This window comes from Oncorhynchus gorbuscha, linkage group LG04 (genome assembly GCF_021184085.1).
Source record: "Oncorhynchus gorbuscha isolate QuinsamMale2020 ecotype Even-year linkage group LG04, OgorEven_v1.0, whole genome shotgun sequence".
NCBI lineage: Eukaryota > Metazoa > Chordata > Actinopteri > Salmoniformes > Salmonidae > Oncorhynchus > Oncorhynchus gorbuscha.
The window spans coordinates 27,006,925-27,025,285 of NC_060176.1; the positions used below are offsets into that span (position 1 = coordinate 27,006,925).

The following is an 18,361-nucleotide window of genomic DNA, read 5'->3' on the forward strand; positions in this document are numbered from 1 at the left end:
TGAAATTGTTAGATTGCTTGTTAGATATTACTGCATGGTCGGAACTAGAAGCACAAGCATTTCGCTACACTCGCATTAACATCTGTGACAAATTTAATTTGATTTAATTTGATGATTTGATTTGATTTTAAGATGTCAATAGCTCCAAATTAGTATGACATAAAAACCTCAAACCAACTATAAATTGTGGAAATTCATATACAAATATTGCACACGTCTAAAAGGTGTGCAACATTTAAATATTTTCCCATTTACATTGTGTAATATATTGACGGTCCCAAACTAGCCCACAGATAGACTATCCAAAGTCAAACTAACTTTGCCACAGTCACATACCGTCTGGTTGAAGCTGATTGGCGAAAGAAGTTGGCTAGTTTGTTGGCTAGCCTAGGCTACACCCAGACATAAGACTTGGTTAGACTGTTTCAAGTTATCTAGAAGGTAGAGTGACTGTAACTGTGTACAGTTTTGGCAGAGTGAATGTACAAATGCTTCCCACCTGCAAACACACATAAAAGATGCCCACATCAAAGCACGTCTTCAAGACCCAAATCTCATTCTTAGTTTAATTTGCTAATGAGAATGATTGTAACCGAGGCTAAATCAATACGTTCAGCCCCCTTTAATAAGAACATGATTTCATTTCAGGACCTGTCATGTTCACTGCTATGTTACTGTTGACCTGTAAGATCAAGTAATAAAATGTATTGCACTAGTTGAAAGATAATGATGCCAAATGTCAGGCGATGTCTCATTGTTATTGCGAGGAAGAGGCATGGTTGAATGAGTAAACCAAGTGGCCCTTAAAACAGGGCAAACCGGACGATTTGTTATAAAGCCCACAGGGCCTTGCTGACCTGGAGTTGTGGTGTCCTGATTTGTGCTGCTGTGTTTTGGCTCTGAGGGTCCTGCTGGATCTGGCACTCCCCTGGGCATGCAGCACGGCCATTAGCTCATACTGTGTCACTGTTCGGTCACCGGCCCCAGCTCTCCTCCAATTGTCTCCAACAGATATCACTAACTGTCAATGTTAACTCTATATTCCATAGTATGACTGGTAATACTCGTAGTGTGCAAAATATATTCCATTAATACTGTATATTAAATCAGAAAGCATACTGTACATGTAAAATCATTTCAAAAACTATTCCAATGGTACACAATCTTTATTAAGCATTAGAAAAAGATACAATCCTCTGTACACTGTCTCTGGATGGTTGTTTTATGGGAGGCCCATATTACAGGAAACTGTGGTCATGTTTTACACTCTCCCGTACACCCCTTTTTTGGGGTCGCACCTAGCCTGTCATGCCAATGTTATATTCATTATTTAAAGACAGATTATTCATCAAGCTTTACCACCACAGTAATCACTCCATGATAATTTCAAAATCAGTTGTATATGGATGCACATCCGTAGCTGGTCATTTTACATTACAAGGTCACGCCCAAACAATATCCGTTATTTTCCCCACTACTCCCTACTTTGATGCATCTAGTGCTTTGTCAGACGGTCCTTCTTTGAAAATACATTGAACCAGTTAGATAAGCTAGTAATGTTACCCACATAATCATTGGTGTGACCTCATGAAAGTGATTATAGGCTGGGGAGGTACAAGCTGGACTTCACACGTTGTAATCCAACATGGAGAATAGTGACAAAGTTACAAATATAAGGGACTTAGTCACCAATGGCATTCAAAACAAAAACAACTGCTTAAATGTTTTCCCATAATTCCTGACTTTACATCAATTTAGAAATACACTCTCTTAATATCTCTTGCATATACATACAGTTATATATATATATATATTTTATATTCAATTTGTAAAATTAGGTGTAAACCACAAACATAATACAAGAGAGGTACAAACATTCAGATATGAACTGCATGAGAGAAACTGCACTTTTTAGAGCATACAATGGCCTTCTATTTACACATTCTTAATTAGGCAGGAGATAACATAGAAAATATGTTTAATACTCTCGAGATAAGTATCCCCTATAAACAAGTGTTTGTTTTTTGTACCGGTAGTTCCATTCGCAGTGAAGGCTCAATACATTTTTTAAAACACTTTCATCATTGTGAATCTGGCAAAGAATTCAAGCTTTACCGTTGCCTGTGGGTGTTTCTCCTTGTAACGTAACAACAAGATACATGAATTGTTTGGAGCCAAACACTGGTTGTTAATTTATGCCATGGCCTTGTACTGCCATCAACAGTTTGTCACCTTTGAAGATCGTCTTTGAGCAAAACAGATACATCAATATTTTGGTCTGCTGATGGTGAATGGAAATGCATACTGTACTTTCAGGGGTAACAACTTATTTCAAGTCACCAGCAGTATTTTTGCAGTACTTGGACATACGTGCAACTTGCCTTGAGGTTAGACAGTCTGCGACGACAAAGAATCCGTATCGTCTTTTTCTCTCCATGTTATGACCACATATCACATTATGATAATGATTCACTGACGTGAGGGAGTGCCTCCATTTCCGCGAGGAGTTAATAACACAATCGATAATAAGGAGGAGGGAGAGGAGGAAATGGATAGTTGAATTAGACATCTCATGCTTGTTTCATTTTATACTGTTGTATAAAGGAAGATTTCCAAGCTCACTTTTTAAACGTGTCTTTTGCCGTACACCCAGACATGATGTAACACTGCCCTCAGTGTCTCTGGTTTAGGTGGTGGTATCTTGGAGAGGTGTTGGCCTTAGTCTACTGACATTCAGCTGGGCTTCTTGAAGATTGTTACCACATTTCAGTGGATACGAATTAGTCCTTGTTGGTCTTCACATCAAGGGTCCATAACTTTAGCTGATCTCAGATTCTTCAGTTGAACGATCCTCACATTGGACTTCATACTTATACTGTATCAGTTGGACATAGATGTGATGTTACTATCTTCTGTGGCTTAAGACATCTCAGAGGAGCATTGAGTGTGACATCATTTCATAAGCATGACTGAGGAGGAGGCTCCCTGTGGAGGCTCCCTCCTCCCCTCCTACTGTACCCCTCAGCCCTCCAGATGTCTCAGTAATATTACCCCTCACCAGCCCTACTACTGTATGTATGCTCCAGCTCATCTTGTTCCAATATTCTTATACTGGCACATGAGGAGGTTCTTGAAGGTCTTCTTGAAGGTGGCATTGCAGAGAGCGTAGCAGGCTGGGTTGATGGTGCTGTTGACGTAGCACAGCCAGTAGCCGATGGCCCACACAGTGTCTGGGACACAGGAGTGGCAGAAGGTGCTGATGAGCACCATGACATTGTACGGGGTCCATGTGAGGATGAAGGCAAGCAGGATGGCGAAGATGGTTTTGGTCACCTTCTTTTCCCTGGCTGCCATCTGGCGCTTCCTCTTCACCTGGCTGCGGGCAATACTGGCAAACTTGCGCGCCACCTTCCGGGGACGGTTGACTGGGATAGAGCGGCCCTCGCTCCCCTGGATGGGTGGCTGAATCTCGATGGCGGTAATGCACTCGTCACCAGCCTGCTTGGTTACAATCTTGATCTTGGACCATTTAGAGGTAGGGTTGAGTTTGACGGTTGCCGCTGCAGGTGCAGGTGCAGGTGCAGGTGCAGGTTCAGGTGCAGGAGCAGGACCTGGTGCAGGAGCAACACCAATCCCCCCCCCGACAGTGGCTTCACTGTTGGCCCTCTCCTTGGCGTTTTTTGGGGCAATGCTGGCTGTGCTGGAGTCATTGGAACTCTCTTTTTCTTCTCGATTGACACTAGCGTCAGCCTTGGTGGAAACAACAGACTCATCAATCTTGCCATTCTTCACAGCTTCACCAGTGTTGCAGGACTCCAGACTGGGTTTGGGGGACTGGTTGTTGTTATTCTGTCGGTTAAGGATGTGGCTCTTGAGTGGGTTAGGTATCTTGAGGCCCTTCTTCTTTTTCTCAGTCTCAGGCTTCTGCTTGGACACCCGGCTGCGGCTGGCCAGAGAGATGTGGATGTAGAGCACCATCATGATGACCACAGGCAGGTAGAAGGCAGCGATGGCTGTGCCGAAGGTGACGGCAGGGTTGGAGAGAAACTGGATGTAGCACTCTCCTGGTGGAACCGTGCGCTCTCCAACAATAAACTGCCAAAACAGGATAGCAGGGGCCCAAAGAATGAAGGAGAGAACCCAGGCACCTGCAATCATCAGCCCAGCCATTTTGGTGGTCCTTCTGGCTGGATAACTCAGGGGCTTGGTGACACAGAAGTAGCGGTCAAAGCTAATAATAAGAAGGTTCATGACAGAAGCATTGCTCACCACGTAATCCAGGGCCAGCCACAAGTCACACGCTACAGGTCCCAGGGGCCAATAGCCCACAATGATGTAGACAGTGTAGAGGTTCATGGAGAACGCACCAATGATAAGGTCTGCACACGCCAGGCTAAACAGAAAGTAGTTGTTGACAGTCTGGAGGTGCCGATTGACTTTAATGGAGAGCATCACCAGGATGTTGCCTGTGACAGTGACAAAGCTAAGGGAGCCTGTAACCAGGGCGATGAAGACCATCTCCACTGCTTTATAGGGGCTTCCCACCACCTCCTCCCCCGCCACACAGGTCTCATTGGTGCCAGAATCATTACAGCTGAGGTTGGCTGAGAAGACATCACTTGAAATGTTGCTCAAGGAGCCTGAAAAGGAAGCACAATGATAACACTATGTTATTTCTGGATGCTTAGCACAAACCTCCCAACATATCCACTGTTATGTAACATATTGCCCTCGGCAAAATGTTCTTCGCCAAGACATTTCATTCTTGAAATGTGATACACAGTATGAAAGTCTGAAGACATTATAAAGCGCGTAGTACTATATGTTTTTACTTCCAAGTGAAGAATAGCCTGGTTGGGTTTTCATCCTTGGTCATGTGTTCTGGTTTTATGGGCATGTGCATATGCATATGCAAATTAGTATTTGCATTCCAAATGAGATATAGTAGTAAAGGTTTAAGCCGTTGACAACTTGAGCTATGCATGCCTGAGTTATTTTACAGATCCTTCAGTTTACCTAGCTCCTATGAACAAATGAGTAGACAAAAGGTTTATGACATGAACATGGGCCTGGACAGCATTCCTGGTAAATGGCCTTGGGTGAGGAGGGTTGGGTTCGTATTGCATTGCTCCTCAGTGATGTGTTCTCCCGCATGTTCTGTGCAGCTGTCTGTTCATTCAATAAGACATCACGGAGAACTAAATTAAGCACAGCACTAAACATCAACGCCTCTTTCTGGTCATTTAGATTGACCCAAAGGTTCATTATTTAAGCCTCTCTAAAACAGTTGAGATTCTAAGTACTTAAAGGTATTTTCCCCTTGCACACTAATGGAAAAACAACGGATAGAAATACACCAGCCGAGCCTGCGATGTAACATTGACGTGTAAGAAAATGTGACACTGAGCTCAAATTATGCATAATTAGCCGACCATTAGCATTGAATAGTAATCCATTTCCTTTCTATCACGGATAGCTATCTGTGTCAGCAATGGATCCCCCCCCCCACATTAAATATTGAGGTACTGTGAATATAAAATGGCATTTCCCTAAGTGTCCTCATCATCGGCACAGCACCCCGATACTCCGCAAGAAATGCTTAGTTGTCAGCCAACTGTAAAGCTTTGTAATGCAAACAGAAAAGTTACAGGGGTAAGTCCTGACACAAGACACCTCCGCTGTACAATACTAGCTTGAGGAGGACATACTGTTGAAAGTGTAGCTGAGTCGGTCTCTGCTCTGTCTCGGGCTCTACTAAAGCACTATAGTTAACTATTCTGTTTGTGGTGTTGTAGTTTGGAAATCCAACTGTATAAAACATGATCAAATCATTCAAAAAACAACAATGGTAGAAATGCAAGGCAGGGCGTAGAACGACGAAACAAACCCCATTCGATAAGAAGATCAAATTATACAAAACACTAGCTAACAACTTGCCATAATCCATATCACAACTATGTGCTACTGCAACATGTGTATGCCAGTATGTCTTTAGTAGAGCTGGATGGTGTGATTGTATGATTCCATTGAAAGGCTGCCCTCTAATGGCAAAGCAGTGTTTTGCTAGGGGATACAGGAGATCTTATCAATAATGATCAAAGATATGGCCCCTGTCTTTCAGTCGGAATATAGGATGTGAAATGCTGCTTCTAATGCTCTCTGCCTTCTGTTGTTGTATACTGCTCTGACCTCCAGAAGGTGGAACAGAGAATGAGGGGAGTTGGTCCATAACTGAGAGGCAGAAATCAAATGAAACCACCTCTGGTCATATCGTAGGTTTGTTCTTTTTCACTGTTCAGCCAACTTTGAAGTTAAAAATAACTCAGAGGGGATCAAACCAGTCTAAAATCCATACTCACTTGCGGGGGCGGTGACTGAATAAATCATTCTTTTTGATTCCAGCCAGACAAAGATGGCGGCTGCTAACTTTAAAATTGCTCTTAGTTTCAGTATCTTGCAGTGTTCAGGAGTAGTGAACTACATGTAGTTCAACTAGTAATGTATCTGCAATATGCAGTAGCTTGGTGGAAGTAGGTTGGTAGTGTTGCAGTGGTTAATTACTTTTTTGCCATGTAGCGGTGTCGCTAACTACTGGAACTACACACTATGTTTTTGCTAAATTAACTGAAAAAAGGGAAGGGAAGAATTTCCTTTATTTTTCAGACCTGCGTAGTTCTCACTTGAAACATAGTTTTTGTGTTTAAATTACACATTCTGTTAACATATGACTCCCGAGTGATCTGTTCTTGCAAATTGTATTTTAGATATGATGATCTTTCACAAACTACTTTTTCCAAAGTAACTTTAGTCAAGTAAATTATACATTATATACTATATACTATACTTTTGTATAGCTGAACTTTTTCTTGTGTGAAGTAATTGGTAGCTTTGTAAACTACATTCAGTGGCCAGTTTATTGGGTACACCACCCCATTCACGAAAATGGTTCGCTCCTACAGACAGTGAGTCACGTTGCCATGGCTTGCTATATAAAGCCGGGCAGACAGGCATCGAGGCATTCATTTACTGATCGATTAAACGTTAGAATGGGCAAAACGAGTGACTTAAGCAACTTTGAAAGTGGTATAATCGTTGGTGCCAGGTGAGCCTGTTCCAGTATATCAGAAATGGCCTTCCTGGGCTTTTTGCGCAAAACAGTGTCTAGCGTTTACAGAAAACGTTGCAACAATCAAAAAACATCCAGTCAGCGGCAGTCCAGTGGGCAAAAGCAACTTGTTGATGAGGGGAGGTCCAAGGAGAATTGCAAGAATCATGCAAGCCAACAGGTTGGCCACAAACATGCAAATAACGGCACAGTACAACAGTACAACAGTACAACAGTGGTGTACAGAATAGCATCTCGGGAACGCACAGCTCCTTGTCACGGATGGACTATTGCAGCAGGCGACCACACCGGGTTCCAGTCCTATCAGCTAAAAACAAGATGAAGCATCTCCAGTGGGTACGTGATCGTCAACACTGAAAAATTGAGGGGTGGAAAAACATTGCCTGCCCCGGTTCCTGTTGAGTCATGCTGATGAGTCAGGATTTGGTGTAAGCAGCATGAGTCCATGGCCCCATCCTGCATGGTGTCAGTAGTACAGGCTGGTGGTGTAATGGTGTGGGGAAGGTTTTCCTGGCACACTTTAGGTTTCTTAATACCAATAGAGCAACGTTAGAACGCCACACCTTGTAGAATCCATGCTCTGAAGAATTCAGGCTGTTCTGGAGGCAAAGGGTGGTACGACCTGGAACTAGATGGGTGTACCTAATAAACTATTTTAGAGAGGCTTCCCCAACACTGCTATCTTGGCTGAACACATTTGTGTGAGGTTTGTGTGTTTACCTGCCTTCAAGCTCTGGAAATGTGAACCTCTTGACAACATGGTCCCAAAAGTCTGTCTGTGAGGGATTCCTCAAATAAAAGAATGTGTTTAGTTAACTGAAATGAATGATGTAAAAATGTACCTCTGTTAAGTGGGAAGCTAATAGAGTTTACATCCCTCACAGCCACCCAGCTTAAGGTGAATGGTGACTTGGCTTTTTTCAGATGTGAATTACAGAGCCTACTGATCGAGGTTCTACTGTTCAGGTGTAAAATGGTGTAAGCATGTAAGGATTTCAGGGGAGTATCCATAATTAAACAGACAACTTTTATGTATTTCAGTCCCTGTCAAGGGATTATGCAAATAGAAAGAAATAGTTAAATATACAGTAAATAGGTGATTTCTTTTACAGTATAAAATCTCAGAATTACTGTTCCTGGCTCTGGCAATGTCTGTGATATCCTTGTGTGTAGCAAGAGAAAAGCAGATGCACTCCACTTGAAAGCCCTAAATGCCAAAATTGCTAAAACACAGCCGCTACGGGCCAGATACTGTTATTAGGCGTTTTGGTCTTAGATGCTGCAGGTAAAATACTATATTTTATCAAATACAGGTACATATACATAACAGGTCATTCATCTCAGTGATTTTATATCAGTTTCTAATAAGTTTGATCCAGTTCCTGTTCGACCAATATCAAGAAGTTTTCTACTTTAAAGACAACGGCTCACTATATACACTTGAAGTCGGAAGTTTACAAACACCTTAGCCAAATACATTTAAACTCAGTTTTTCACAATTCCTAACATTTAATCCTAGTAAAAATTCCCTGTCTTAGGTCAGTTAGGATCACCACTTTATTTTAAGAATGTGAAATGGGAAATTACTCCTACCAAACTTTACAGTCGGCACTATGCATTTGGAGAGGTAGCGTTCTCCGGCCTAAACCGAGATTCGTCCGTTGGACTGCCAGATAGCGAAGCGTGATTCATAACTCCAGAGAACATGTTTCCACTGCACCAGAGTCCAATGGCGGCAAGCTTTACACCACTCCAGCCGATGCTTGGCATTGCGCATGGTGATCTTAGAATTATGTGCGGCTGCTTGGCCATGGAAACCCATTTCATCAAGCTCCCGATGAACAGTTATTGCGCTGATGTTGCTTCCAGATGCAGTTTGGAACTCAGTAGTGAGTGTTGCTTTTTACATGCTACGCGCTTCAGCACACCACGGTCCCATTCTGTGAGTTTGTGTGGCCTACCACTTTGCGGCTGAGCCGTTGTTGCTCCTAGACGTTTCCACTTCACAATAACGGGACTTAACAGTTGACCAGGACGGCTCTAGCATGGCATAAATTTGACAGACTGACTTGTTGGAAAGGTGGCAGCCTATGATGGTGCCACGATGAATGTCACTGAGCTCTTCAGTACGGGCCATTCTACTGCCAATGTTTATCTATGGAGATTGTATGTCTGTGTACTAGATTTTATACACCTGTCAGCAACGAGTGTGGCTGAAATTGCCGAATCCACTCATTTGAACATGTGTCCACATACTTTTGGCAACGTGATACTTTTTGGGTATTTCCCAAGAGAAAGCTATATGCCTATACCGTAGTTATCCAGACTGTTACGGTTCCAGAACCCCGGATAGATATTTCTCTACATAACTTGCCAAAGCTGAACAGCAGGATGCCACAAACAGCAGATGCTGCTGACAAATACTTCCATTCATTAATCAGGAGTTCAAACAAGGACTATAGTCACTATTTAGCCAAATAGGATTACTCCATCTTCTGAGACACTTTCATTTTTATGATGGATTTGAGAGTAGAATATTAATCCTTGTATGCAGTATCGTCTAATAAACATAACGTTGAACACAGAGACTAAACTAAGGCCTAAATAAAGACTAAACCAGGGGATTAGGGCAATCACATGCAGAAAATCAACAACGAAAACATACGTCATATGCACTGGGCTGTTATGCATTTCAAGCATAGGTTAATCAAGCTATTCTTGGGTGAGCCTACTTAAGAATCAGTTGTAGCAAGAACACATTGTCGTTGTCTACATCTACAGCAATTAAGGTAATGCTAGCAAACAGTATGTGCAGGAATCATGCTCTCTTGCGTTGGTCTTCTGAACTATTGAGACTACACAACAGGGACTGCCTCTCAAACCCTGTAAGGCAAAACCGGCCCATGGGTGGTTTGAGTTAAAAATATATATATATATATTTGGGGGAAAAAAAGATCTCAATTGACATTTAAATGACTAAAACCAAATCAAAACCGTGTAGAAATGATAATGGACCCGCATTTATCATCTCTTCACTCTGTCCAGCTTACTAACAGTCATCGAAACAAAAACTAGAGAGTCAAGGAGCATCCAAAATCCCAAAAGTGATGGATAGAGAAATATTTTTTGCACATTTTGATGGAGATGGATTATAATACATTTTAAGTGCGGATGCGGCCAGTGGGGCAAATGTGTTTGAAACCCCTGCTCTAAGGGTACATTTTGATGGGAACACACTCTGAGCTCTAAACATTAGGGAGGGCCTAATAATAATGCTAAATATAGGATGCATGGCTCAGTGAACATCCCCTCTGCATGCTGTAGGGATCCTCTTCTGTGCTGTAAGCTGCTTGATATGGTACATGCTCTACCTTTGATTCCTTTTATTCTCATTATCCAGGCTTTCATGCTGTGCCATGTAACTACCTGCAGAGAAACATCGCTGCCACTGGCATAACTCTGCTGGGCCATCAGGAATGTGCTGGGCTTGTTAACGAGAATGTCAAACATAGTTACTGTGTTCATTACCAAATGAACGTATATTTAAGAATTATGCGAAACTTCTGATGGTGTGGTTAAAGGATGATTTAGTGAAAGAGAGAGAAAGAGAAAGAGAGAGCGAGACAGATAGAGGAAAAGAGGAAGGTAAAGTCTGTATGTCATGTCCATATGTCATGTTGACATACATCATGTACTGAAGACATGTACTGTATATGTGATTATTAACGCTCTAATCTAACTCATTTATATGACAAGGTGGCTGTTTCCAGTGGCTTGAAGAACCTTTCAAATTCTTGACATGTTCTGGATTGACTGACCTTCATGTCTTAAAGTAATGATGGACTGTTGCTATTTGAGCAGTTCTTGCTATAATATGGACTTGGTCTTTTACCAAATAGGGCTAACTTCTGTCTACCACTTCTGTATAACTTGTCACAACACAACTGATTGGCTCAATCTCATTAAGAAGGAAGGAAACTCCACAAATGAACTTTTAGTAAGGCACACCTATTAATTGAAATACATTCCAAGTGACTACCTCATGAAGCTGGTTGAGAGAATGCCAAGAGTGTGCAAAGCTGTCATCAAGGTAAAGGGTGGCTACTAAAACATATTTTGATTTTTTTTAACACTTTTTTGGTTACTACATGATTCCATACAGTACGTGTTATTTCATAATTTTGATTTCTTCACTATTATTCTACAATGTAGAAAATAGTACAAATAAAGACAAACCCTTGAATGAGTAGGTGTGTCCAAACTTTGTTTTAGTTCAGTTACAGCCTTGACTGGCTGTTCTCCCTCCGACTTTAGTGTGGATTGTGTCTTTGTCACAGCCCCTGTGCCAACATGCAACAACAATGCATTAATTACATCTGATCTTAGTTATAATGTCAGTAGCTACTGTGGCTTTGATGAGAGAGGATGCTATAAATAGAGGATGTGGCTACAAACAGGTGTTGCGCAACGCTGATAGGCAACTGCTGACATTACAATAAGAGCCATGCTTTCTTCAATTAAACCGTATGTAATTAAAGCTGCTGCTGCTGTGCTATGAATAATGAGGCCCTTCTATGACATAGCAATGGACATAAACTTCGTACTACTGTAGCTCTGAAATAAAGATCAAATATATGAGAGGGAGAGGAAGAGGAAGAGAGGGAGAGAGAGATGATCACATACCAATAGAATAGTGTAGTTATTGCTAACCATTGTCTTGAAATAATCGGTATCATGGAGGGAACTAGTGCTGAGCCATTAGTGCTTTTTGAGGTTGGTTCAGTTTTGGTTCGTTATTACAAAATAATCACCGTCTTTGATGTTTTTCAACACTACATGCATTATGAAATAATGACATTACAAATATTTTAGAGCTTTTTAATGAAAATTCCAAAGCCGAGAATAGTGAACATTCAATTGCCAAAATGTTCCATTGTCTCTGTCAGGTCCACATTGGCTAGACATCAATAGAAAATGAAATTATACAATATTATTTTTAATTCCTTTAAAGTCACAATCTCATCTCTGCTCAGGCAGCAGCAGCCAGCCAGACAACCATCTAACGGTATCTCTGTGCTTCCCATACTGTACAGTCTTTGAGTCACTCTATTTAGCTAGGCTAGCTGGTTAGCTGTCTAGCTAGTAGCTGTTTAAGTATGCTGCAGAGCTGTGTTACGAAATCACTTGACTAGTTATTCAAATAATGTTTCAACTTAAACTAGGTACACAGGCAGGAGACTACAGTAGCTGCTGGTAATGTACCATAACGTTGGATACCAACCGCAGGTAAACCTCACAGAAGACGAAGACACAGGCGGGAGGCGGGGGTGACACCACTCGCTAGCTAGGACACCGGCAGACAGTAATCCTTCGCCCTTGCCTGCCGAACACTGCTTTCCCGCAGTTCTGTTAACTTTACGGCGAGGGCAGGCGCTTGGCAGGCGGGGGCGAAGGACACTATGTAGTAGCTAGGCAGCTAACTAGGACGCCGGTACACAGGTGAGAGGTGGGGTGTCCTTCGCCCCGGTAGACAGTGTCCTTCACCCCCACCTGCCTGTCGATCACTGCATTCCCGCAGTTCTGTTAACGTTACAGTGAGGTTACGGTGAGGTTGTCTGTGTCTCTTTATTTGTTTACATCCCTTCCTCACAACGTTGCAGGAATATCTGGTATATCTGTTACACCTGCTATCCAACGAATCAACGGAATTTGTCAATGTATTGTGACATGGAAAATACATTGGATTTGAAAAAACTAATCAACAAACTGTTGTTTTGAGGGTGACATTTCCACCACAGGATTATATCATCATGGTAACCACATTTCGGCATTGACTAACCTTACATAAAATATGTTACATTTCCACCTTTACTAAAACTATGCCAGATCTTCAATGTTATTTCCACTATCAACATGTTTTTATACAGTAATTAGCCTAAAGTTAAAGCTATTTTAGAAACGAATGTCAAATTCAAACTTAAAATGACTAACACATCCATGTCCACATTTACATTTTGAGATTTCTGTGACTATAAATGTCTTCTTATGTAATTATATTTTTAAAAGTGTGCATGTTCAAGATTGCATACAATAGGTCCTCGCAGGTCTGTGGCAATCTTCACATTTGCTGTAATAATCTGTGCAGATTCTTGAACGGCATTGATCACTTGCACCATGGACTTGTAATGGAATCTCAACTGAAATCCAGGTGATTTGGTTCTGCTATTATATGAAGCACAGGGATAACACATTAAATCAACAAAATATCTAACATTGTATTCCCATTTGAACTTTGTTGTGCTTTTTAATGGCTGAAAACATAGTGATAAACATTTGAAATTCAACTAACTTTTGGCTATATTTTTGAGCTGGTGAATATCGGTTGTAATCTCATTAATCAAGTTCTCAACCAAATATTCCCCAACTGTCCATGTTGAAATGATCTGGTGTGCCCAGTGGGCTGTCTCGTGAAATCTAAACCCTAGGAAAGATGATCCATCTCTCCCTGAGTCAGAGCTGACTAAATTCCTGGAGCTCATGAATCTGAGAGGGCATGGAATGTGTCCCCTAGGCATCGCACTACACCCTGGCCTGCGTGTTAACTCATCCGGCCCAGTCTATGCCCACTTGTGCCAGTGTGAAACATCTGTGCCCAGCGTTAGCACACAGTGGTGCTGCAGCAGATTCAGTCCTAAAACTAGGTTATGAAGCAGGCAGACAGGGAGGGGAGTATTGGAGTTAATATGGGGGTTGGGTGTAGCATATGACCCCATTAAAGGATGCAATGTGTACACTACATTATCTCTCTGACTATAGTGTATACCTATGGAGTTTATGTTGGGCTAAGCTAATTTCACCCTAGTAAACATCCTAAATAGGTTCCATACATGCCCTAAATGATTGAAATTCTGTAGTTGACTTTAGTTTAACTCTTTCCCAGAGATCAGGCAGTCAATTCAAGAACTATACTAAAATTACAAACCAATAATAAAAAAAGGGAATTTATTTTCAATGACTTCTCAGTAAACTGAAAAGTAGAAGCTATTTCTGAAATTGGATTCAAATCAATTCCTGACTTGACTGCATTCAATTCGAATTGAGCGGCTTACTTTGAGCCCAACCCTGGTAGAAAAGGCGAAGCCCTGACCAGGGGGGTGGGGCAAGGGGATGGCAAAAAGAGCATCACAGATCTCTCAGCCTCTCACGCTCAATTAGCAAAATGGCTCCCTAATTGATGTATCTGGGTTGAAGGACAATGGCTTGCCTGACCCCATCCACAATCTGTCCCGTGCAGTTAATATCAGACCAGCTGAAAGTGTCCACCACGCCAAATGCAGCCACGCACGACAGCCATGGACCAAAACAGGGACAGGATTAGAACCCAGCACACCAAAAAAAAAAAAAAAACACACTCCACTCCTAGATTGTCACTAGATTGAGTCATAAAGAGGACTACTGCTGTCCCAGCTGTGACAAATTTGTTGAGCTCTGGGTGTCTGCCTGTGTGCGCTGCTGCCACTGATGATTGTAGAGGGGACACAAATCCTGACAGTCGGGATGCTCATTTCCGAGGGGCTGCAGGGAGAGCTTTGCATCTCAATGAGGTTCAGACATTTCCCTGCACCAAAAGCCGCCTTCAGCAAGTTTTAAACAGTTTAAAGCAGGTCTCTCAGGGATGCCCGGCAGCTGGGACAAAGCAACGGGGGGGGGAGTAAGATGAATTGTCAAATGGCTTTGTGTCAGGTGCAGTGAGTATAGGGAACTGGGTATCTGCACTGTGATGCAAATGTCAATTGTACAATGTTTATATCAACTTTATCTTAGACTACAGATGAATGTAAATTGCATCTGTTAGATGTAAATTAACATCAGCTCAGTTTTTGCATTTGGGAGCTTTGGTTGAACTGGGGTTCCCTATAAGATCAGCTATGATCTAGAAACCTCAGCACCCCCCAAAATGAAAAAAAATAAATGCATTCATTCAACAACAGCAATGAGTCGGCCATTTAATGGAAGCAGAGAGAGAGAGCCCAAAATGGAGAAGCAAGTGTCACGCATTAATAATGTTGACATGAACTTCCTCAGAACCAGAAGCATGCACCTCTCATAATTGGCCTGAACTCCAGTGGTTAAACATACACCCAATTAACTCATCAAATTATCTGAAGAGCGCTGTGAAATAATAGTTTGGTTCCATCTTACGTTCCATTCTTTCATTAGAACAACACTTTAAGCAATTGTGTCTGAGATTTCAAACTTCATAATCTACAACTACTTAAACTGTTAGTTATACAAACACCACGAACGTAAGATGAAGATCACCAGTTAGTACACATTTTATCTTTTTTTTAGATAAGGATATACAGGCTACAGTTTATTTACTTCAAGTCGGACCATCTTTTAAAATTGTTTAGCCTCATATTGCCCAGTAAAACATCACGTCGATAGGACCACAACATATTGAAAAACATGTTTTTAGTTATTTTTATTTGTGCACATGGCAAGGGTTTTTCTATAATAGCCTAACCCAAAGACTGCTTACTCAGATATCACAGCCGAACCATACGAATTGATCTAGCGCACCTAGTTGCGCGATCTTTTCTCAGTCACTTTGATGTGCTGTCAAATGGTGGACATCATTAAGGGGTGACACGGTGGTATTTCTGAGAACAATTATTGTAGTTGATTCCGTTATTGTTAATACATCTGCAAATAGTCTATCCTTTGGGATTCTAAAATAATGTTCGTGATAACTCGGGGACAGGTTATTTGAACAGCCTTCATTTGCAAAAGTGGATTTTTCAGAATGCACACATAGTTTAAAACCTACAGACTATATTGTTTGCAGGGGAGTTCGATTTCCTCCACTTTCTGTCTAATAGCCCATCTTTCCCATTTGTTGTATTTCAAATGCGAAAAGTGCATTATAAATATGATAACTTACTGTTTAAGTTCCAGGGCGCAAGCCCACCAGCTCCAGTGCTGTTAGTGGGATTCATGTTGCATGTTTAGATGGTACTCAACCAGGCAAAAATCCCTCTCTCAATCTTACTGTAAGACGTTTTTCCTGAAGGATAGAGATGACGATGTCACAATGTTGTGCGATATCATAATAATTGGCACATATTGGATAACATCATGCATTTTCATGTCAGAATGTCTTTCGGCAGGTACCAGAGAGAGCCTTGATAAGGAGAGTACAATTCCAAGTGACTGGTGACCGAAACGCCCCGAGCTGAGGTGTGCAAGTCTCTCTCGAAAGAGGCAGTTCGGACTCCGGCAGATGTGCCCTCATCTGTGAGAGACTGATTTTTTTTCTCTCCAAGTTTGCATGCTCACAGACAACGAGAGAACGGACTGTTAATGATGTCATGCAAGTCTAACCAATCACCTGAAGGCCTAGTGTTATTCCTTTTCGCTCAATCGTCGCTTTGCCGAACTGAAAACGGGTGTAGAGGGCTCCAGTTAAAATGTCATTTTCCTGAGAACAGATCTAACTAAATTGTGTATTATGATCTAAAATGGTTGCCTATATTTGGTCATTTCTTCGAAGTGGCGTAAAAAAAAGTTGTGGATTTAGTGGTCCAGTGCTGTGTTAGATGTTTGTTGCAAACTGTCTGATTTATTTGCTCTTTAGCCTCGTCTAGGTATTTCAGTGCTTTTGACAATGTAGCCTTGTAAGAAAAAGCGAACTCAATCTCTTGAAAAACGTTATCTAATACGCGCAGTGACTTTTTCACGATATCAGGTACTTCAAATAACCAAGTAAAATAATAGGATGATGTCGTTATAGAACAGGCGCGCCATCCAGTTTGCAGCACCATGGCCAGCTCCCTTGTAAATTGAGTTTACGTGCTTCAAGGAACACACCAAGACTATGCTACTGTGTTAAACTCATACATACAGTTAACTTCAAAAATAAAGGAAATACCAAAATAACGTGTCTTAATACGGAGTTGGGCCACCACGAGCCGCCAGAACAGCATCAATGCGCCTTACATTTACATTACATTTAAGTAATTTAGCAGACGCTCTTATCCAGAGCGACTTACAAATTGGTGCATTCACCTTATGACATCCAGTGGAACAGCCACTTTACAATAGTGCATCTAAATATTTTAAGGGGGGGAGGGGCCTTGGCATAGACTATACCTACATGTGTCTGGAACTGTATTGGAGGTGTGCAACACCATTCTTCCACAATACATTCGATCTTTTGGTGTTGATGGTGCTGGAAAATGCTATCTCAGGCGCCACTCCAGAATCACCTATTAGTGTTCAATTGTGTTGACATCTGGTGACTGACACACACACACACACACACACACACACACACACACACACACACACACACACACACACACACACACACACACACACACACACACACACACACACACACACACACACACACACACACACACACACACACACACACTTACTTTAAACCTGAGATCTCTTCTTCTAGCCATGGTAGCCAAAATAACGGGCAACTGGGAATTTTAGACATTACTCCACGCATGATGAGTTGTTAGGAACCACACCTGTGTGGAAGCACCCCACTGGGCACAAACTGGTTGAATCAACGTAGTTTCAAGATGATTTGTTGACATACTGTGATGTGGAATCTGTGTGGAAAATTACGTTGGATTTGAAAAAAGTCATCAACATAAACTGTTGTTTTGAGTGTGAAATATCGACCACAGGAATATGTCGTCATGGTCAATATAGACAAACCTTGTATAAAATATGTTGAATTTGTCCATGTAAAACAACGTCAGATCTTCAACTTTATTTCCACTGTCAAAAAATATATATAGTGCCTTCAGAAGGTATTCATATACCCTTGACTTTTCCCACATGTTATGTTACTGTCTAAATATGAAATGGATTACATTTATACACAAAACCACAAAATCCCAAAGTGCAATTGTTTTTCGATTTTTTTTACAAATGAATGACATATTACAAGATGAACTGTCTTGTGTCAATAAGCAATTCACTTTTGTCTTGACTACCAAGTGTTATGTTTGGGGCAAATCCAATACAACACATTACTGAGTACCCCTTTCCATATTTTCAAGAATAGTGGTGACTGCATCATGTTATGGGTATGCTAGTAATCATTAAGAACTGGGGAGTTTTTCAGGGTAAAAACGAAACGGAATGGAGCTAAGCACATTCATCCTAGAGGAAAATCTGGTTCAGTCTGCTTTCCACCAGACACTGGGAGAT

General features: G+C 41.6%; 1 protein-coding gene across 1 annotated transcript; it reads right to left on the reverse strand.

Moving 5' to 3' along the window:
• Window positions 1-1,151: 1,151 nt before the first annotated feature.
• LOC124033921 (muscarinic acetylcholine receptor M4-like) lies at window positions 1,152-16,421 on the reverse strand. Its single transcript, XM_046346368.1, has 2 exons — window positions 16,071-16,421; window positions 1,152-4,640 (listed from the first exon to the last, which is right to left on the reverse strand). Exons 1-2 carry the CDS (start codon window positions 16,123-16,125, stop codon window positions 3,088-3,090), a joined length of 1,608 nt encoding a protein of 535 aa, XP_046202324.1. The 5' UTR covers window positions 16,126-16,421; the 3' UTR covers window positions 1,152-3,087.
• Window positions 16,422-18,361: the final 1,940 nt, after the last annotated feature.

Excerpts from the sequence above, each read along its gene's own strand:
- LOC124033921 (XM_046346368.1), bottom strand. The coding sequence starts at position 16,125 with ATGAATCCCACTAACAGCACTGGAGCTGGTGGGCTTGCGCCCTGGAAC. Across the intron at positions 4,641-16,070 it reads TGCGCCCTGGAACTTAAACA|GCTCCTTGAGCAACATTTCA; the intron begins GTAAGTTATCAT and ends CTTCCTTTTCAG.